Raw genomic sequence first — 21,492 nt, 5'->3', positions numbered from 1 at the left:
GCCATTCTTGCCTCTTCTTTCCCTGCCTCCTGACTTGCCCAAGGTCCGTGTCATGTGCCGGGCGCGGCTACACCCGGCTTATTACGTCATCCGCGCCCTACAACGAGGCACCGCCGAAAGCGGCTCACCGTAAGGGAGCCAGAGCCTAAGGGAACCACAAGGGTGTCATGTGAGGCGGAAGATGTGTGCCGGGTGAAATCTTGCCTATTCAAAAAAGGGGGTAGCCTGGATTCCATCAAGGGTGTATCAGTCACATAACACCTCAGCAAGTTTTGCAGCCGAAAGCATGGTATCTATACAGTTTCCAATGCAGGGAGCAGACGCCTTGTATGCATTTACAAGCTTCTGGAAATCCATTGGCTGAGGATTGATTCAAGACGATATTAAGATATGGGCTCTGGGCATGGCACAGGACCTTAGGGCTTGTCATTGGCTGGTTACCCGCGACGACTTAGCAAACAAACGATAGCGAAGACAATGACAGGTAGTTACACCAACAAATGACGTGATCTGCTACAGAGATAAATCGCACCAAATAAAGTAATCATCCTTGTGGCCCCATCTCCCATAAAAATATTTTCTAGGTTCTGGACGAAAGAATGCTTCAGCCTTGATTAGTTGGTCTGGCTGTGTAGTTGCACAATGACATGGTGGTCGGAGACATCTTCGACGACTCTAAAACCTCAATAAAGAGCACAAAGTGATTATTACTGTACAGTACTGACACCTATACAAGTAGGAAGAAGGCGCAATATTGGAGAGTGTATATGGACATAATGTACCCCCAACAATATTGCCCCATATCGGCGCCGCACACATACTACATACTAACAAGACAATGACACGCTTGTATAAAATTAGTTCCGCCGCAGGTACGTGTTCCATCCCAACGACGAACCGAGAAGAATTAGTAGAAAAGCAAGTGATTCTTAGATTCTGGATAGAATGGAGGCTGCTAGGCCTGACGAGTAGCTGCTATCAATATGACATGTAGACACAAAAGAACTCAAAGAGGGCAAGCGATCTAGTAGAAGCGAAGAAGGAAACACGGTGTTATACATACGACATTACTTTGCCACGGGTTCAGAAGGGAGAATTTCGATTTGACGAACCAGGAAGCTTTTCTCATCCGTAAACTGGTCATCCTCCGTTCGATCCTCAAGGAATTTTGGGAGAAACTTTAGCAATCGATCGCGGTTATTTATCAGAATCCGCTGCACAGCAACGGATTTATTTGGGTTTGCTACAAAAACCTATGTTAGGTAATAGGGGCTGTCAGATGTGAAGTACCCAAGAATAGGGGGGCCTCACCTTGAAAATATGAAATCCTTCGTATTGGACCATTTTTCGGTCATCTTTAAGTAGATTCATGCACAATTTCAAGTGATCTCCGCTATCAACATACGTTGTCATTACGCCATAATTCGCCCGGTCAAGGAGAAGCTCGCCGAGTAGTTTAATGCTCTGTCGCTTGGTGACATAAGAGTCTGAAAGAACTAGAACTTTGTTATATGTCGAAAAGAACAGGTCAAAATTAGTTGCGAGGTAACCGGCCACCAAAGCTTTATGTCTCGTTAAAATCTCCTATAGAGGGAGTCAGTGCGAGTTCCATGTTGAGAGTCTCTTCTCCTGTGACAGCATACTCGAAAGGTTGTGAATGCATCCGCGCTAACTTCAAAGCTCCCTTGGTTTATCCATCGAAAGAAATTCCAAAACACCCCTTCCCCCGTTTGTGGCGTACCTGGCTGGACGTCGTTGAGCCTGATTGCAGGCTCGTCCCTCGCAGACTGGTCGTACAGTACAATTCCAGTAACAACTTCGAACTTAAGTGCTTCTCTCAGTATTGTACCGCAAGGCATCGCACTCCGGCTATTTTCATAGCCGTAGCATAGCTCTGTCAGGATCTCAGGCCGTTTGTTGACAATGTACGAGATCACGGGGGGGTCCGAGGATGTGACGTGGGGAGGCTTGAAGCGAAGAAAATGGGAAAATATCGTTTGAGTATCTTTCCTGGACTCGAATGGAAGTTGATGAATACTTTGGGCAAGTTCATATAATAGATCATCAGCGATGAAAGCCTGCACCAACTGATGAACCTGGTCCGGGAGGCTATCTATCTCTAGAAAAGCAATATTAGCTACTGTCGCTCCTCCTTTTATCTCAATACAATCACCTTGTGTTCCCTGGACAATCAATTTTATATGTGCCAGATGCTTTGCGAGGTCTTCCTCGACCTGTAGCCCGAGTCAGAATGTCACCGTGGGGCAGGCTAGGGAACCATTTTCACCTTCGAGCCTGGTGCCTGCCACAGTCGCGCTAAAAGGTCTTTTAGAGTCCTTGCAACCTCAACGGGCTGCCTTGATTTATTTCGGCTGAATAGAAAAGCCATGAGAGCGTTTACACTGGCTAGAGCTGGATACGAGATGATCCGGCGCGCATCTAGTTGGAATGGAGGGGAGAGGGAGGGAGGTTTAGCATGGGGCCGGAAGGGATAGCAACGAGAATAGAGGCATCAATACCCCCACTTATTATTGGTTTGAAGAGGGCCGAGAGAAATCCACGCTGCCCAACGGGGTGTTCAGGTGGTTAGTAGCCAGACATTGTTGGCGCCCGCGGCGTAAACAAACGGGTGATGTTAGGGCCAGAAAGTTACATTTATAGTTCGGCCCCATTCGACGCAACCGCCGCGTCGAGCCCCGCGGATGATTTTCCTGGGCATCACGAATTTCCACAAGCAAAGATCGAGCAAACACAGAGGCCATTTACTTACTGCTTAACATGACTATAACATTGCCCACGCATTCGGACTGCTGTGACGACAATGGCATCGACGACAGCTCCAGTGAGTCGAGCCCCAGCGAGTGCCTCGACGTAACGAAGGACGATGGGTGGGAAGATGTCGAGCCGGACGAAGAGAACACTTCTATTGTCAGTCTGTTTAGCAACAAAATATTCCGAGATGCCCAATCGATGCTAGAAGACTGTAAAGAAAATTTTAATTTCGACCTTTTAAAGGTGCGAAGGGACTTCGGTGTGTATCATAATTTAAATGAACCTAGCACGAGAGACCATAAACTGATTTGAATGCTTGTGTTTTCAGACCTAGATTTTTTGGGCACTATAAAGCTTGTTAACTATGTGCGCTCCGAGGTTAAGTCAGGTAACATGACTCCAGATGTATCGTCGACCTCTCTATTCGAAGACGATAAATTCCTGAAGCCAGTGTTGGATGACGATGCGCTTCTATATAGCTTGGAAGATGTTTCAGACAGCCTGTATGATGAGCCGGCAGCAAATCCGGCTCAACGCATAAACGTCCTTGAAGCGGAGCTTGCTCGTCTTAGAGAGGAGTTCGTCGAGTACAAGCACATGGTACAGAAGTCCCTAGGCAAGCAGCTGGGGAGCGAGGCCGAAAAGGACTTGCCAGTCTTATCGAATCAACAAAATAGGGAAAAGGGCACAGATTCAGAAAGATTTAAAAATGCCGAAGCTGGGTATTTCACTTCTTATGCATACAATAGTAAGACTACCATTTGGAGACAGATTTTCTGGGCACTGACAAGGCTTCCGTACAGCGATACACGAATCGATGCTGAAGGATACGATACGTACAGACGCTTATCGTGATTTCATATATGACAATAAAAGTCTTTTTAAAGACAAAATCGTCCTCGATGTCGGCTGTGGTTCTGGAATCCTTTCTATGTTTTGTGCAAAGGCTGGGGCAAAAATGGTCATTGCCGTGGATAACTCGGACATAATTGATAAAGCGCGTCAAGTTGTGTATGATAATGGCTTTGGGGATGTGATCAAGTAAGATTAACCTCCGTTTCCAACTCATATACACAATCTAACTTGTAAATGTGAGCAGATGTTTACGTGGGAAAATTGAAGAGGTGGTTCTGCCAGTACAACAAGTGGACATCATTGTTTCGGAGTGGATGGGCTACTGTCTGCTATTCGAGGCAATGCTAGACTCGGTGCTCTTCGCACGAGATCGCTATCTTACCCCAGGTGGTTTGATGGTGCCCTCCCATGCAACACTGCGAATAGCTCCTATTGCAGACAGCGATTTTATGGATGATAACGTCTCTTTTTGGAACTCAGTGTACGGATTTAAAATGTCGAGCATGCTGGAGAACGTGTACGACGAAGTTCTAATCCAAACAGTTAAACCATCGGCGCTGGTTGGAGACTCCGCTCTATTTTTGTCCCTTCCTTTGCACAAGGTGACAGTTGAGCAGCTTACCTTTACCAAGGATTTTGAGGTGTCCGTTACAAAGGACACTGACACTCTCGATGCTTGGCTTGTGTGGTTTGATATGTTTTTCATGCCATCCTGCGAGAGCGAGTTAGAGGGCAACCCGGTTCCAAGTGCCATGAAGAAGATAGACAGGGTTGCTTTTACAACTGGTCCTGATGGACAAGAAACTCATTGGCATCAGGGGATATTTTTGGTAAAACATGGGAAATATGGAAAATGCCCCTTGAAAAAAGGGCAGCATATCAAGGGAAAAATTGCATACAAAAAGCAAGAAAAGTCACGATTACTAGACATTTGCATTGAATGGGCTGTCGATGAAAAGCCGTCTGTTTCTCAGGAATGGGCATTGCAATGATCACACTAGCATGGTTGTGCATGGAAATGGAATTGAAAAATAAAAAGTGTTGGAAAGTTATAGAGATGCTCATTTTAAAATATAAAGCTATTTGGTATCATTTGTAGCCAAAGTGACGCTCGCTGCACCTAACTTCGGATCTAATAATTATAATTATCAGTTTCAAATCGGAGACTCTACATATCTATAAGACATGAAGATATTTTCATCGTCTTAATCTCTACCCCGATTCTTCGAGCTTTTTTGCCCATGGGAGTGAGGATGCGATGAACGGCTCTCTTCTCTATGATACCTGCGAGAATGGCGTTTTTTCCTTCTATCGGGGTAAGCAGGATTCTCATCTAGAGTAAAGCCTTCGAGAGCATAATGGGAATGAGATCTTCGGCGATTTTGTTTTGATTGGCTTTCGTCCAGTTCCAAAGCGTCAAGCTCCCTTTTTCTTTCCTCATTCCATCTTTTCCTGTCGTTCTCAACATCGCGGAGCTGGCGGACCCCCTTCTTCATCGCAGCCAATGGGTCATTCATATCCATTCTCATTCTTTCTCGCTCTCGCCTTCTAGGGTCTTCGTTGCCCCAAACATCCTTAGAAGGAATATCTTGGGTTTGAGCTGCAATATCCTGGTTTGAAGTGGAGTACCACGGCTTTTCCATACCCTGCTTGTAACCTGCTGCGTTAGAAAACCTCATTGTGTACTGGTCCTCATATTCTTTCTTTTTCTTCGAGGCTTCTTCTTCAACTTCGAGATTCTTCTTAGATTGTTGAGAATACTTGTCTGGAAATAGGCTGATGTGGCCTGACGCGTCTGTTAGTGGGGTATCGTTCACCGACTTATACATGGCCCTCTTCGTAGTTGCGTTTGTTTGTAATAGAGCTTCTTCTCTAGCAAGTCTAATGTCCCGATCGGTATCATCTTCGCCTACTAGACGCCTACGCTTACGATGTCGGTTTTCAGAAATACGGCTAGATGACTCCTGATTTGGACGGCCGTTGTGGCTAGGCGGGGAGGGTGACCGGCGCTGGCCTCGCAATAAAGCAATTCGCCTTTCGGCATCAATCTCTTGCTCACGTCGTTCATCCTCTTCTCCTTTTGCTTTGGCTAGCGCCTCATCCCTGCGGACCCTTGCAATGTTGTCTTTGTTGTAGACATTCCATGATTTTTTTCCTAGTAAATGCCTGCTATATGTCAGCAACACAGTCGCATCCGCCAACTAACAGCCAATGATAAGACATACAAAGGCATCTTGTCATCGCCAACTTATTATGTTGAGCTTCACTCTTTCCCGTACAGAGTATACTCTTCATGGCGGATCATAAGCTGTGACGTTGAGGGTTTAGGGTTGCCTCCCTGATGAACTAACTAAGTCTGATGACTAAGCAAGGAGCTTGGATGATGATGTCGTAATAGTTTAGGACAGCATCTGTACGGAGTACTCCCAATCTCTCCCCCTGATTTAACTACACTACTCGTTTGTTGCTCTTTTGACTAAGACACAATTAGATAGAAGTATTTAACAAATTCCCTGAACCTGAGTATTTTCATATAGGTATATGGCTCAGACGTGATTATCCATCTACTACCTCAACACCCCACCTGCGATTTGACACTGGATGAGCTTCGTGGAAGTGGCATACCTTGACGCCGCCTGAAAATTGTTGACGCCATGTTTAACCGCAATAACCTTCCATCCGTCCCAAATCCATTCTCTGCCGGTGGTCCTCCTGGTAGCGATGGGGCCCGCCCTCCACGCGATCGATACCCCTCGCAACAATCTGGACGCCCAGATGGCTATGGCCAAGATCCTCGAATGACCGGAGGGTATGAGCCATCGCATAGCAGGAGTGACCGTGATACTGTAATGACTGACGTTTCTAATGCATCAAGAGGGTACGGAGGGCCATCTCCTGGTCGGACTTCCGGCTTGCCATCAAGACAGGGTGGTGGTAGGCCAATACCACCTAGCGGGGGTAGCGATCAAGTCTGGACTCTGCGACCAGCGAAGAGCCCGGACAATTCATATACATATGGTAATCTGTAAGTGGTCTATAATGAAGTATATAGTCTTATCATTGATACTAACCAGGTCATCTTGCCAGAGTATGTGTATCACCACGAGATATTCCTCCCTCACGAGACAGCTCAGATGTGTTGGTACTTGTAAATAATCTATACGTTTTCTCCGCTCGCCCGTTGGAAGGATTTCCTCCTGGGCATATCAGCATGTCAGATCCACAACGAACGTGGGCTCAAGTTGCTTTGACCGATATGGTTGAAGTTAGAATCTACGACATTTTTAGCCAAGGCAGCCAGGCATATCTTGCATCTATGGATCTGGAGATTGGTTTTGCTGGCAAGAAACGTACGGATACACCGTATGACCAGGATCAGCTCTCAAGTGTCGTGATTAGGGTACGTACTCTTTGGGGCAAACCGCAGCATATGCTGTGGATAGGGCTAACGTAACTAGAATTTTGAAAACCAAATTCTCGCCCCTGGTCAAAAGATATTAATGGATGATAAGAGTATCCCGCTCTTGTTAAGCGTTCGAACGGTTCAATTGGGAGACTTGTCCGAAAAGCCTTCATCCTCTGCCCCGACCTCAGCAGACCCCGCTACCAGAGGCATACTTACGAGGCACACTTTGATTAATTTTTTCAAAGATGCGAAGACTGGTATTAACGTAAAAGCTTCAAATCGGAGGCCCGCTGCAAATTCCATCATCCAACCAGATTTTAAGTTTGAAAATATGGGAATTGGCGGTTTGGACATGGAATTCAGTACTATTTTTCGCAGAGCTTTTGCCTCTCGTATCTTCCCACCAGGCCTTGTTGAGAAGTTAGGTATTCAACACGTTAAAGGAATATTGCTTTACGGCCCTCCTGGGACAGGTAAGACCTTGATTGCCAGGCAAATCGGCAAGATGTTAAATGCAAGGGAGCCAAAAGTCATCAACGGCCCCGAAGTGCTAAACAAATACGTCGGCCAATCTGAGGAGAACATTAGGAAGCTTTTTGCAGATGCTGAAAAGGAGTATCGTGAGAAAGGAGAAGAAAGCGGCCTTCATATCATTATCTTTGATGAACTCGATGCTGTTTGCAAACAGAGGGGCAGCGGAGCTGGTGGCGGTACAGGTGTTGGCGACAGTGTCGTCAACCAGCTTTTATCCAAGCTTGACGGCGTTGATCAACTAAATAATATTCTATTAATCGGAATGACCAATCGAATGGATATGATAGACGACGCCCTTCTACGACCTGGTCGTTTAGAGGTCCACATGGAAATTTCGCTTCCGGACGAGAAGGGAAGAGTTCAAATCCTGAATATTCATACTAAGAAAATGCGTGATGGCAACCTCATGAATAGTGACGTTGATCTCGCTGAGTTGGCTCAGCTAACCAAGAATTTTTCAGGTGCAGAAATTAGCGGCTTGGTGAAGTCCGCTTCCTCGTTCGCTTTTAATCGACATGTCAAAATCGGAACAATGGCTGGAATTAGCGATGACGTGGTAAACATGAAGGTCAATCGACAGGATTTCCAAAATGCACTGGATGAGGTCAAACCTGCTTTTGGCGTATCAGAGGAGGAGCTAGAAAGTTGCATTGCTGGCGGTATTATTCATTTCTCATCAGCTATCGACAGTATATTGGAAGAAGGAAAGCTGTTTGTCAATCAGGTTCGGGATCCCGAGTCAACTACTCAACTTTTTTCGGTATTGTTGCATGGACCTCCCGGAAGCGGTAAGACCGCATTGGCTGCAAAAATGGCTATAGACTCGGATTTCCCATTCGTGAAACTTATTAGCCCAGAAGATATGGTGGGGTTCGGCGAAATGGCGAAAGTTCAACACATGAGCAAAGTGTTCAACGATGCTTACAAGAGCCCTGTCAGTGTGGTGGTTGTGGATAATATTGAACGGATAATAGATTGGGTCCCCATCGGGCCCCGCTTCAGCAACTCGATTCTTCAGACTCTTATGGTACTGCTTCGAAAACAGCCCCCCAAGGGCCGTCGGTTACTCATTCTTGCTACGACGACCGAGCGGTCGATACTAAAGCAGTTGGATGTATACCACTCCTTTAATTCGGATATCCCTGTGCCAAATGTGAATACGTACGAGGAGCTAGCGCACATCGTGAAGGAAACACAGTCATTCTCTTCTCAAGAAATGGAAATGGCCTTGTCAGGTATTCGTGACATGACACAGAGCAACAAAATTAATGTTGGGATTAAGAAAGTCCTGCTGGGTGTTGGAACAGCCAAACAAGATTCCAATAAGGCCCGACGGTTTGCTTCTGTTATTGCTCGCGCCATGGATGAACAGGAGTTTGTCTAAGTATTCCGTTGCGCAAATAGCCCCCTTTCGCATATAAGAGGACTCATACCCTCGTCTAGATCTACATACCTACATGACAACTTGATTCGTTCCTTCATTAATTAATTTTAGGTTTGCTATCGTAGGTAATAGTTACTTGGTAGTGAAACAAGGCTCAGAAGTGGCAAGCCTCATTTATGAGTACCACTACTAACTAACTATACAATAGTGCTCAAGGTATGGAAAATAAATACGCAATCCAAATTTCCAGTAGCACAGTCGGTGAATTATTGGAAAAACCAAACTATTGTTATTCTGAAGACTAAGAAGGCCCGCAAGACCCGCAAGAATATCTTCATCGATTCTTCTGCCCACCTTTCGATACTCCAAAGCGAAGAATATACAAAATGGTCGGGCCGCGACAGGTTATCAAGTCCGCAAAATTCACATCGGGATAGGATATTTAAGTCTCGACCTACAGTTTGTATGGCGTAACTATAATTAGCTAGCTCTAAACTATCCTGTAACTCAGGGTCACTTTTGCCACTGTTATTTACAACCGTAGATCTTTATTCCTGCAATACCAAAGCCTCACGAGGGCCAAGGAGCTCAAATAAATACGAACAAGGGTTACTGGCCGTCTCTTAAAGCTCCTAGAATCTGATAGCGAGCATCACCAGGCTGAAATTGCCATATTTACGATGCCTTATTGGCGAGATCGGCAGCTTTACTCTGTACTCTACTCTGTACTCCGTACGGAGTAGAAAGCGGGCATCCGTGCACCACTCCTCGCCTATATTCTACGGCCAAATCTCCACGCACGCCACCATCACCCCCTAGTGTCAATAATGGCCGTCAATCGTGGCAATAGCCACATGGCCCTCAACCTACCTGGCCAGCTCATACACTATGGTCACGGGGGTGTGTTCGGACGATACCATCGCCGCTCCGCACGCCGCATAGGGCTGACGGGCCCCGGTCCGCACGAGCAGTTTGTACAGGGGTATGCATATCCGCTGTGGGACCAAACCGGCCATGCGGGGCAGATCACGCCGTGCCCCTGAGAAACAGGGCCAATCGGAGTGGTTTCTGGGCCAGCGGCCGCAATCCCCTGCGCCGTCGTTAAGCGCCGCGCGGCTAGAAGGCTCAGGCCCCGCTAAAAGCGGCACGCCGCATGGGCCAAAAAAGGGGGTGGAGCGGAGCGGGGAACCAGAAAGGAGGGAACGTCGGTGGGCTGGAAAGTTTTAAAAAATCGTAGATTGCATGTGTAATAAGCAAGCAGTTTGCTAATATAGATAGGGCCAGCCCGTAACGCCAAGGACAATAGCCAAACGCCCGGTTTTTCCGTAGTGGTGCGCGCAAGGCACCTCCCAGTACGGAGTACGGAGTGCAAAAGCATCAAAGCAACGCGAAAAATCACCAAACGCAAAATGAAAAACTGGTCAACGGGAGGATATCATGGGGCTCATTAACTCGCATGGGTTGAGGTTTCGAAGATGGACCATTTCGGTCAGTACCTCTCGTCATATGCGTATTTGCTGTTGGCGGCGCGGTATTCACCGGGTAAATTTCGTTCGGCTTTCGATTTCATGGCGCTATAATTTCTGGTTAGCACAAGTACGCTGCAGAGCCTAATATCAAAAATCGCAAGGGAGACGCGGCAATGGCCAACGGGGCTGGATTCCGCCGCTCGCCAAGAAGAGCGGAGCGGGAACATGCATGGGCGGAGCGGGAAGGCGGGATCGGGGAGAAGCAAACAAGGTTCGCCAACTCACCCAATTCGCTTTTGCGTCCACTCCAGATCCGACTTGGTTTCCTTTGCGGCCTTGATCCCGTCCGCAAAGTTTGTTCTCGCGCCCGCAATACGGCGCTTCATGAGAGCCTGCAGTTCAAGGAGTTCTCGCTGCTTGGCGTTAAGCTGACCAGATCTACAGGCACTATCAGAACAGCACATCAGATCGGCAAGCCAAGGGCGCACTCACAGCTGAGTCTGTTTGGCAATTCCGCTATCCAGCCTACTTGCATCGAACACGTTACTCATGCGATCATTCAGCGTGTCGATGACGTCAATGCCGGAGTATCCTGAAGACGAGACGTCGAAATCGCCAGCGCTCCCTGTCGTTGTGCTCACGTCTGAAATTTCCGGTGGAGAGCCGGCAACGCGAGAAATTGGATAATAACTCGCAACGCCAGGAGCCTTAGACGGCATGTTGATGGGAAGAGAGGATGTTGGCTGACTGCCATGGGAGCGGAAAGCTGTCGCCATGATGATCGATTGTCTGGGGCGGCAATTGGGATATCAAAATTGGAAAGCCGGCAAAGGGAAGTTTGCAGAAAACAGATCAATAATGACAAAGGGCCAGTGGAAACAGGATATAATCTCTGGAGGCAACAACGATGTGACAGTATGGGTATCAGACCAGACTTTGTGTAAACAGAAGGACAATCAGGACCAACCAAACCGGGGGACAGATGGGGAGCGAAGATGGCCAAGTGATGCTGACTGAGGAGGAGCTGAGGAAAATACGGAAGAAGGAGGAGGGCGAGGACGGGGAGGGAGAAGGAGGCCCTTTTATACCCATCTCCGGAGAGACAAGCCAGGGCCACGGGGCCGTCTCCGCCTGCTGTGTCCAGCGGTCTGAGCCGCCGCGGGTTGGGATCCTGTGCGTGGACTCGGATGATCCATTCCCGCTTTTTCCCTCCTTTCTTTCTTCGACCCGTCTTATCCCTTGTGCTCCAGCCCCCCTGCAGGGCCCCCCCCATCTCTCTTCGCCGCCCCCGATTCGTCCTCCGGGGCTGCTGACCCCGCTCAGCATCGGGATGGGAGGCGTCCGCAGCGCCGCCGTTCGCACGCGGATTCGCCAGCCAGGCCTTGCACTAGGCGATTCGGTCCCGCCCGATCCGTCGAGGGAAAAAAGGACCCTGCTAGAGGCTGGAAACACCCTCCACGATCTACTGTCGCCGCGCCGAATGCGGGATGGCGCCGTGCTGCTCGGGTTCCGGATTCTGGGCGGGCGGCAAACCAAACGGGAGGAGAGGCGAGGCGAGTGGCCCGGCGCTCCCTCCTGTGAGACGGACGAAACCCGGGCGCTAAGCCGGGGGGTGTCTGGGAAACGGTTACGTCGAGGGACGGTGTGCGGGCGTTGTGTGGGAGCAATACGATCTATGGGCGCTGGGTGGGAGAGATGCGGTGACGGCGGTGCGTGGAAACTGCGGCCGATTGAGTTTTTCAGTCTCTTGTCTCTTGGACCGCGATCAAGCGATGATGGCCCTGGCGATGGGCGCAAGACTTGTCGTTGCAAGCAGCCTTAGTCGTCGCCATGGAGGGATCGATGGATGGACGTGCGCACGTAACTAACTACGTATGTACGTCTGGATATCAGCCAGGGGGGGTCCATCAGACATGCATGCTGTGCAATTCATGCCTGAAGCCGCCAACAAGGAGGCCAACTTGGGCTCCAAGGACGCCATGAAGCTCCAGCCCTGGCTGGCGAGGCAGCACAGTGTCGAGCAATCAAGCAGCGGGCAAACAATCTCAAAACTTCTCTCACCACCGACGACGACATACAAACATACTGTAGGCAGATACATGCATCCAAGCCATACCCCCTACATATACATATACGCGCATCCACAAGGCTGGCCAGCTGCCCATGCGACCGCGAGCTTCGACAGACGACGCCGCCAGGCCAGATCGAAGCGCGAGCTTGGGTGTCAACGTCGGGTCTGGCGTGTGTGCCTAACGAACTCACTGCCTGGTGTGGCCTCCAGCCGGCGAGGAACAGACAGGCAGAGCATGCTTGCGTGCAGCAGGGCGAGCCCAGCTGATGCAGGCCATCCCTGCTGCTTAGCTGTACACGCTATAGCCATGTCCTGGACGATCTGCGGCCACCAGTCCAACTTCTTAACGTTGGGGATCACAGAGCCGTCCGCAAGAGACGAGTGTAGCACTAGGTCGTAAGCGCAACGCTGCACCTTGAATGGGCACGCCGGGGCAGACACGGTTGAAGGGCTTGACTTCGGCTCTGCACGACGACGCCGCGTCCTGGGGATCGCGAGCGCCGGCGGACAGATGGACGGGCAGCCGCCCGATGGTTGGGCATCATCCACGGGAGCAGCAGTGGCGATTGCGGATCAAACCAACTGCGGTGTGGACACAGAGCACCAGGGTGTGCGTGAGTGAGTGTGCGGCGTCAAATCAGCGCTCTATGTACACTGCAGTCCCGTTATATACAGGCCGTGAGAGGAAAAAGAAAGCAAACGCTGTTTCCGAGTTGTCCAGGCCTGCATCACTGGCTACCATAATCCTCTTTTGCACGAACCCCCAAACCCAAGAGAAGAAAGCACATTTTATAATTAAAAACTATATTCCAGCCCCGGTCTTGTGTGAGAAAGAAATATTGAGAACGAAATATCTCCAATCGGCATGTGGTCGAAGATATGCTCTAAAAAAATCGGTTACCCTCCAAAGCCGGTGGAGAAAAGCTGTGAAAATAAAAGATAGAAAAAAAGAGAGGGAAATGATAGGCAACATATCAAGGAAAATAGGGTTTGCATTGTGAAACTGGAACATGAGTGCTAAAGGGGTATAGAAACGCAATATAAAAACGATATTAGCCAAATCTATCAGTATCGCTGCTAGCTAGAGTCATGTTGCGCTAGTTGCATCGGACTAAGAAGCGCCTATACTCTTGTTACTAGTGGCTATGCCGTCAGAAGGTGTTGCTGAGACAGCTCTATCAGCTACATTCCGGATTGGTAAGATCGTCTTTGGCGGCGACTTGCCGCTACTGTGACTTTCACCTATTTTCGGTCTCACCAGTCGCCTCAGCTGTGGCGCTAGGTACCGGTCCAGCATGCTTCTCAAGACGTCTGACCTGACTGGTTTTGCTAAATAGTTGTTCATGCCGGCTTCAATACACTTTTCTCGGTCTCCCTCTATGGCACTCGCAGTCATTGCGATGACTAGGACCTCATTCACATTTGGATCGTCATCTTCGCGAATTTTTCGTGTAGCGTTATACCCATCGAGGACTGGCATCTGAACATCCATCAGAACAACATGGAACGGGTTGCCGTCTTTAGAGCATTGTTGTAGTGCCTGCACAGCTTGCTGGCCATCGCTAAATACCTCACTCATAAGTCCTATATTATGAACGAAATTCATAGCGATTTTTTGATTGATTGGGTTGTCCTCCGCGATGCAAACGCGGATCTGGTCTCGAGGAATACAGGTCAGGTCTCGCACGACCCGCTTCTGGGCTGGGCTCTTCTTTTCTCGGGGGGTTATAGAAGATATATCCTGAGACCACGGCGTTTTGGCAACCGCGTTTTCGCCCGCTTTCTTGAAGGTTACAGTAAAAGTAACTGTGGTGCCGATCCCCACTTCAGATCGTAGCCAAATCTTTCCCCCAAGAACATCCTCAATAATTGCCTTGCAGATGCTTAAGCCCAGGCCACTACCGCCATAAGATCTTGCTGTTGAACTGTCGGCTTGCGAAAATGGTCGGAATAATCGCGCCATATGCTCGCTTGAAATGCCGATCCCAGTATCAGTGACGGTGCAAGTAACCCGTACCGTATTGTCGCTCTCATCAGTGACTTTGGCCTGCACGGTTACAGACCCCTTTGGCGTGAATTTGTAGCTGTTACTGAGTAGATTCATGAAAATCTGATGCAAACGGACTGGATCTCCCATCACAACTAAGTTCTCTCCAATGTCATCTAGGTCTTCAATGGTTTCAAGACCCCTATCACGGTGAGTATAACGAAGGGCTCGTACTACTTCCGCAATGGTCTCCTTCAAGTTGAGGGGAACAATGGATACTTTCATTTTCCCTGCTTCTAGCTTGGAAAAGTCAAGGATGTCATTGATAAGCGTGAGAAGCGTATCCGCGCAAACTCGAATGGACTCGACATATACGTCCTGTTGACGATCAAGATGTGTCTGTTTTAATAATTCAGACAACCCAATAACACCAGTCATCGGTGTTCGCAGGTCGTGGGAGATGTTGGCCAAGAAGATGGATTTAGCCTTGGCAGCTTCTTCCTTCAGCCTAACGTTATAGTTGGCTTCAGCCTCCGCTTCTTTTGCCTTTTGCTCCGCTTCTCGGGCTTGTGTTAGAGCTCGACGTTGAGCCTCGACCATAGCTGCGTTAGCCGCACTTGAATCTATATTAGTATTGGCAGACATGGTATCCAGGACAAAATTTCATCGCTTACCTGATTTTGCGGGCTCCTTGAAACAAGAAGGCATTTGCAAGGGAAATACCGACTTGGTTGGCCACAAGTCGCAAGACAACTAAATTTCGATGCGTAAATGAGTTGGGTTTGCCTTCAATGTGTATGACCCCAAGGAAGTTGTTTGCCTGCATAATGGGTAATGTGATAACAGATCTTCCTTCAGGATTTCTAGCAGCATAGGCCTCAGAGACATTTGGAAATCGCTCATCCTCGACGATATTGTGCACCAATACCGGCTCTCGAGTTCTTAGAGTGTAATGGGTGATTTGCTGCGCCATTTTGTCCTCCACTTCAGCGAATGGTAGCCCATCTGGATAGGCAGCCTCCCCTTTGTCTATCTCCCCAGCTGCAGCTACACACCAACCTTGGGTTTCAAATTCCGTGATAACGAGAGCCAGTTCCGAACCACTGGATGATTCGAGAATAATACCGACCATTTTAGAGAGTAGTTTGTCTATTTCAAGCTCCGACGACATCACTTGGCTGAACTCAAGGATACTTGATAAATCGATAATATCTGTATCTAGTTAGAAAGATATCAACAGGCTAGGCCTGCAACTTGCTTACCAAGACCAACTCGTGAGATATCTAGGGTTCCATCTGTCCAATCCTGCTCCTGTTCTAGCCATTTTCTACCACGATCATCTTCGAGACGGGACATGTTGGGGGCCGGGTCCGATACCTGACTTGAAGTCACAGCCAAGGTATCAACAGTTTGACACACGGCATCCCTAGATCGTGAGATATTCCCCATTCTTAATAGCCATTCGTTTTTCTCTGTTAATTGCTGGACCTTTCCAATGGCGCTCATTCTATTCCAAGCGGGAATGGCATGCCCCAAAATAGCCTGTGCGGCACGTCTTGCACCGCGGCGGACGAGGAAATCGACTATATAACAAGTAAGGATTAAGGGAAATGTCCAGAATATGAAGAGTGAAGAATTTACCTTGAAGTTCGAGAGCGATTGCTTCTTCAAGCGGAAAATTGTGAAGCTGTGTGTGGTCAAGTGTGGCCTGCGGGATGTTAACGGAAAGGTTTAATTAGCTAGGTAGATCACTGCTCACCTCTAGGGCTTGCATGGTTGCAGAATAGTCCTCATTCAGTTCGCAGAGCAATGCCTTGACTATTAATGACCACATAGCAAAATTTGTATGGCAAGCTGTTTCCATCAATTCGATTTCGCTTTTAAAACGCTCCACGAGCTTAATGTCCTCCTGTAGGCCTGGCCGGCCCGGGTTTTCGAGGCGACGGGACATTATCGCAAGGGATAAGTAGAAATATGTCTGAGTTGCAAAACGAGAAGACCAGAGGCATTCGATATTATTCACGATCCCAGTACCAATTTCCACGGCTCTGTCGTAATGACCGTACAAATAGAGTGGAATGAGCATCATCGCACGGTAAGAGTAGAGCGAGTGCATGTTTGAACCTCGAGAAGTAAGAGACTGTAGGTAGTGCTGTTCATCATGCAAACCATCGGACAACACTCGTTCAGGAATGTTCACAAAGGTCTTCCCTTGGAGAGCGCGAGCTGCTTGCCTAAAAATGGGAAAATTTTAATACCTGTTGTCGAAAGGAAGAGACGCCTGGAGGAATTTACCTGACAGCCATGATGATGGGTCCTCCTCTCACATCAATATCCCAATCACTCACCTCCTCACTGGTACAGTTGCAATGTTGCTCAAGTTCTGCAAAGTCATGTCCAACTGAAAAGCCAGTGGCAACAATAATGGCGATAGTGAAGAGCGTTATATGTCTTTCTCCGAGCAAGTGTGCAACTTCCATGGATTTTTCAAGCATAGGAATTGTTGATGCCAAGGGGACTCGCATATGATTTGCGAAAACATTGTGAATAAGAATCCCACGCGAGGCGAACGAAGGCTCATTGAATTTCTCGAGGAATTCTAATGCAGCGTCGCTGAGTTTAGTCCCTAACTCGATGTCCTTATAGCGGCTTGTCAGAATCATAAGTAGATGCGTGCACAAATAGGCAATCTGAGCAAAAGGGCCTCGAAATATATAAATGTTCATCAGTTCAACTGCATATCGACAGAACAACTTTGGCTGAGTCCAGACACACAGTCCGAGTGTTTCTGCCATAACAGCTCCAATAGCGAGTAAAGTTCCGTCTTCGCTGAGAGGCCGCGAAAACATAGCCTTTAAGTCTGCGCTGTGGAGGTATGCTCTCAACTCTGCGTAGGCCTTATCAATTTCTTCCCAAGACGTATCTCGGCTTAATGTCACTCCAAGATCATTTAAGCCAGCTAATAAAATATCTAATGCTGCTCTAATGTTTCCATGGGTTGCATAAATGCGGCTCTGTAAAACCCAAGCGCGGCCTTTGCATGCTGGTGTGTGGGCATTTTCAAAGATGACGGATAAAGTTTCGGTGGATTCTGACACACGGCCCTGAGCAAGCAGCATTTCCGCGGATCTGAAGTAAAGCTCTCGAGTTTCATCATAGAAGACATCAGGTTTAGTGGTATCCCAAGGATCGTCCTGCAAAAGAAAAATGGAGGTCTGGTAAAACGTTAGGGCAGTAGTGCTGGCGCTTGCTTTTTGTGCCGTGGCAGCAGCCTGGTATAATTCATCGCGATATTTAATGCGGTTCGTCACTTGGGCTCTTATCAGCTTTGCTGCGTGGGTGATGTGGAGTGCTCTAGAATACAACATGGTTGAATCCAAAGCAAAATACTTCATCAATGTCTGTGAAATAGCAAAATGCATTTTTTCCTGGTCATGGCATCGTTTCATTAAAGCCGCTGCTTGCGCGTAGCGATCAAATGAGAATCTATCCGATATTATGTCAGTCACATTTACCAGCCGTTACCGTTACAGGAACACAAGATACCTGAATTCGTCATCGGTATCCCCTGGAAGGATAATATACGACTGTAGTAAGTATTGGAGTCCAGCGACGATACCGTCGGTTGTTTGTGTAAGCTTGGTACACTTCCGGCCGTCGGCATGTTCACTGTCTTGATCATCTGTGTCATCCAAAAACTCACTGGTCAGTAATTTTTGTATCACAGAAAAACTAAATGGGCTCCCCAACAAGGCGGCCCATAAAAGAATAGATCGAGCTTCCGAAGGAATCTCTTCAAATCTCTTAGCCACTAAGTCGATTTCGAGGCCTTCACCGTATGTAGGTGCAGCAAGTTCGGTGAAGATTCGATCGATATCATATTGCCATGTAGAATCCCTCCAGGAATACCAGATGCAATTTTTGCGGCTACAGGTTTCCAGTATCAACCTGACGTAGAACGGAATTCCTTTGCTTTTTTCTTGTACAATGGCCGCAAGTGGTATTAGTGACTTGTCTGGGGCACGATGAAGCGTAGCAGCGACGTATTCGAGAGTATCGTCCTCGCTAAGAGGGCGAAGCTCGATTCTTGTAATCTGGGGGCCTTCAGTATGGAAAAGCAGCCGAACATCAGCAGAAGTGATCTCTTCCGGACGGCCCGTAACAATAAAGGCGCATCGTAGCTTTGTCCGCATTATTTCGAGTAATAGGTTAGAGGTTTCGTCATCAGCATATTGAACGTCCTCCAGACAGATACAAATTAATTTATAAAGTGTTATTATTCTTAGAACATCCATGAAAACATCTGCAAATCGAATGTTCTTCGCCGACGGAGGTTCCTGAGAGAAATTTTTGGGAGTTTTCCCAAAGTTAAGACCGGCAAAGCCGATAATCCCACTTTCAGCCATATCGTCTGGCGAGGGATCTGTAGGTCCTGAGCATAGCACCTGCCCGTTGTCTGAATATTCATATATCAATTGCTCTGGAAGATCGAGAGTTCGATGAAGACCTCGCCATACTGGTCTGAGTGTTAGGCGGATGGATTTGTGATAATCGGTGGCAATATCGCGCTCAGAAAATATCTGTTGCAGCAAGGTCGCAAGAACTTTTATAAAAGGCTCAAAAGGAACTCTGCGGGATCGATCAAGTCGTGCAACGGCCATATAACCACATTTACGAATTTCTGGCTGAACCCTCTGTATCAGGTCTGATTTTCCCATACCTCCAGCACCTGATATTGTAATTATTTCACACCTACCACCATGACGGTATTTAGATTGGGCCATGAGCTTTCCAAGCCATGGAAAGTTTTCGAGTTGAGTGCTAAGACTAGTTGGAGGAATGTCTTTCTCACTATTATCGAGGGAAATGCGAGAATCTGTAGGACTTTTGACACGGCCCAAGGGCAAATTCTTTTGTGTTGATGTTGTGGATTCAAGGCTCTTAACTGACTCTTGCGGTGAAGCTTGGGGTAACGGAGGACCTCCGAGGGCAGATTTATTCCTATAAGCTGCCAATCCAAAAGATCCAGAATCGCTTGAGGTGTCCCCCGCTTCCAAGGCATCAGGCCGTTCACCTGATGCAGAAGATCCTGAGCTGAATGAATGTTTCACGTTAAGATTATTTTTAGCGCTGGCATTTACGGATGGTCCCTGCAAACGCTGTTGAGCACCTTGAACAATGTCAATAATTCGCTCACACTCCGCTTTTCTTCCAAATAAGGCGGTAGGCAGGGTGAAAAATGCTGTAACATCTCTTCGCGCAACTATAAAGTCGGCAAGCGCAGTAGAATTGCCGTCGCCCAAAAGGTCGTCTATGTTCTGCAAATCTAGTTTAACAGAAGAGATTGTGTGATACCTATCTGTAATCTGCTTTTGAACCATTTTTTGAATAACAGCAGAGAGGGCGTCTGGTATGTCTAGTCGCTTGCTCGATACTGAACTTAATTTTTTGGAGAGAACGTTTTGTACCACCTCAATGGGGTCATGTCCATCAAATGCAGGTCTGCCAACCAGTATAGTCCAGAAAAGAACACCCAAAGCATAGATATCGGTTCTGCTGTCCGGCTCTGTGAGTAATCTCCCAGTCTGTTCAGGAGCAATGGATCGCAATTTATCTTTTGCGCCCGATTCCCTGGATAACGTGGACCAACCCTCACTGAGGGCGTTGTCAAAAGCTCTTGAGCCGTTTCCGGTGTTTGATAGTTTAACAGCCCCGGTTTCACGATTGAAATAGAAAGCGTCTGCTCGGATTTCACCATGGACATTTTTCAAACCATAGTGCAGGAGCTCAAGGCACTCACATGCCCCTATAGCAAAGTCCAAGAAGGTAGGCAATGGAATTTCGTCCACCATTGGGAAAAGTTCCGGGTTATATTGGCCGTTGAGCTGGTAGAAAGTGGGTCCTAAACTAGATAATTGCCCAAGATAATTTGGACCAGGAAATTCGAATATTGTAACCAGGTAGGAACCTCGGTGACCAGGCGAAGATGGCAGGCGAACCATGTCAATGGGGCGAATTGTGTGTTTGCATTCCGGATCCGACATATCAATGATTGTCTTCATTGAGTGAAATTCCCGCTCCAAGCGAATGACATGATTTGAAACGCGCGCAACCACAGGCAAAATCGCGTCCGTGTCTGTGCGAGGTGAGGTGACCCCACTACCTCCATCACTGAGGCTGCGTTGGCCATTCTGACGAAAAAACGGTCTGGATTCAGCCTTGGGGGAATCCTGTGGGGGAATGGAGTCCTTTGAGTGGGACGAAGCAGAAGCGGGGGTAGATAGAACGCCTTCAGAGTCGGAGGAGTATTTGATGCCAGTCACCTGCCAATGATCGTATGACGAGTGGATAGGCTGGAGCGTCGAATCCCAGGTATAGCCAGATATCTGCCCTAGACGCTCAAAAAGCTGTTCCACGGTGAGAGGGAGGTCTTCACCCAAAATGCGATTTCCGTCCATGGCTCGTTAATAGGAACGGGGGGGGGTGTCTAGAAAGGCGGGAAAGAGTCAGCGCGGGTTGGTCAAAGCTGTGCTTGAACTGAGCGACATGCAGCCGGTTACCGTGAGGAGAAAGTACCAGCTCGTAGTCATAGTGCCGCCGTGACGGCACAGAAGAAGCACGCTCGACTCTCGATTGCTCACGGCCTTGTCATGGACGCACGACTTTGAGTCGCTGCTGGTGGCTGATCGCCTGCGGTGCAGATGCTCTCTCTATTGGGCCTGGCCCGGGTCCAGACGCACTGAGGCTTGGCGCACTAACGGCTCGGCATATCCTTACTTTCTAGGCGATTATGTCAGCGGCGTCCCGTGGTGGCAATGAGTCAGCATGTGCTGACATAAGCGCGCTAGTACAGTACCTCCGGAACCGGCGTTCCGTACGGCCTCTGATGTCATGCAGTTGTGCGGTTACACATGCGGAGGATTCGACGGCCTGTTACATTGCAAGCTCCGCGATCATCGTTCCAGCTGGAGAGCGGTCATACTTGTTTGTCGGTTTTGTTGGAACTGTGCCGTG

The 21,492-nt window shown here is 48.2% G+C and overlaps 6 protein-coding genes across 6 annotated transcripts; 2 read left to right on the top strand and 4 right to left on the bottom strand.

Moving 5' to 3' along the window:
* Window positions 1–1,067: 1,067 nt before the first annotated feature.
* On the bottom strand, window positions 1,068–2,389 carry HYM1 (Hym1p; the record flags this gene model as incomplete). Its single annotated transcript, XM_049252386.1, has 5 exons — window positions 1,068–1,253; window positions 1,312–1,584; window positions 1,644–2,119; window positions 2,174–2,234; window positions 2,288–2,389. 5 exons carry the CDS (start codon window positions 2,387–2,389, stop codon window positions 1,068–1,070), a joined length of 1,098 nt encoding a protein of 365 aa, XP_049108560.1.
* A 389-nt stretch (window positions 2,390–2,778) lies between these two features.
* rmt3 (Ribosomal protein arginine N-methyltransferase rmt3) lies at window positions 2,779–4,619 on the top strand (the record flags this gene model as incomplete). The annotated part of the gene is made up of 4 exons (XM_049252385.1): window positions 2,779–3,031; window positions 3,101–3,520; window positions 3,576–3,813; window positions 3,872–4,619. 4 exons carry the CDS (start codon window positions 2,779–2,781, stop codon window positions 4,617–4,619), a joined length of 1,659 nt encoding a protein of 552 aa, XP_049108559.1.
* Window positions 4,620–4,832: 213 nt separating this feature from the next.
* On the bottom strand, window positions 4,833–5,860 carry LOZ57_003335 (uncharacterized protein; the record flags this gene model as incomplete). The annotated part of the gene is made up of 2 exons (XM_049252384.1): window positions 4,833–5,793; window positions 5,853–5,860. 2 exons carry the CDS (start codon window positions 5,858–5,860, stop codon window positions 4,833–4,835), a joined length of 969 nt encoding a protein of 322 aa, XP_049108558.1.
* A 421-nt stretch (window positions 5,861–6,281) lies between these two features.
* On the top strand, window positions 6,282–8,951 carry SEC18 (transport between ER and Golgi ATPase protein; the record flags this gene model as incomplete). The annotated part of the gene is made up of 3 exons (XM_049252383.1): window positions 6,282–6,652; window positions 6,715–7,027; window positions 7,086–8,951. 3 exons carry the CDS (start codon window positions 6,282–6,284, stop codon window positions 8,949–8,951), a joined length of 2,550 nt encoding a protein of 849 aa, XP_049108557.1.
* A 1,489-nt stretch (window positions 8,952–10,440) lies between these two features.
* LOZ57_003333 (uncharacterized protein) lies at window positions 10,441–11,139 on the bottom strand (the record flags this gene model as incomplete). Its single annotated transcript, XM_049252382.1, has 3 exons — window positions 10,441–10,525; window positions 10,706–10,858; window positions 10,913–11,139. The coding sequence occupies 3 exons, from the start codon at window positions 11,137–11,139 to the stop codon at window positions 10,441–10,443; spliced, it is 465 nt and encodes a 154-aa protein (XP_049108556.1).
* A 2,463-nt stretch (window positions 11,140–13,602) lies between these two features.
* Window positions 13,603–20,936, bottom strand: CHK1 (Chk1 protein kinase; the record flags this gene model as incomplete). The annotated part of the gene is made up of 7 exons (XM_049252381.1): window positions 13,603–15,094; window positions 15,153–15,690; window positions 15,741–16,061; window positions 16,120–16,186; window positions 16,238–16,712; window positions 16,774–17,964; window positions 18,025–20,936. The coding sequence occupies 7 exons, from the start codon at window positions 20,934–20,936 to the stop codon at window positions 13,603–13,605; spliced, it is 6,996 nt and encodes a 2,331-aa protein (XP_049108555.1).
* Between the last annotated feature and the right edge of the window lie 556 nt (window positions 20,937–21,492).

The sequence above is a fragment of the Ophidiomyces ophidiicola genome, assembly GCF_022830035.1.
Source record: "Ophidiomyces ophidiicola strain CBS 122913 chromosome Unknown scaffold_11, whole genome shotgun sequence".
NCBI classification, from domain to species: domain Eukaryota; kingdom Fungi; phylum Ascomycota; class Eurotiomycetes; order Onygenales; family Onygenaceae; genus Ophidiomyces; species Ophidiomyces ophidiicola.
Note: the sequence above shows the minus strand (reverse complement) of the source record. Positions and strands in the feature narration are given on the sequence as shown.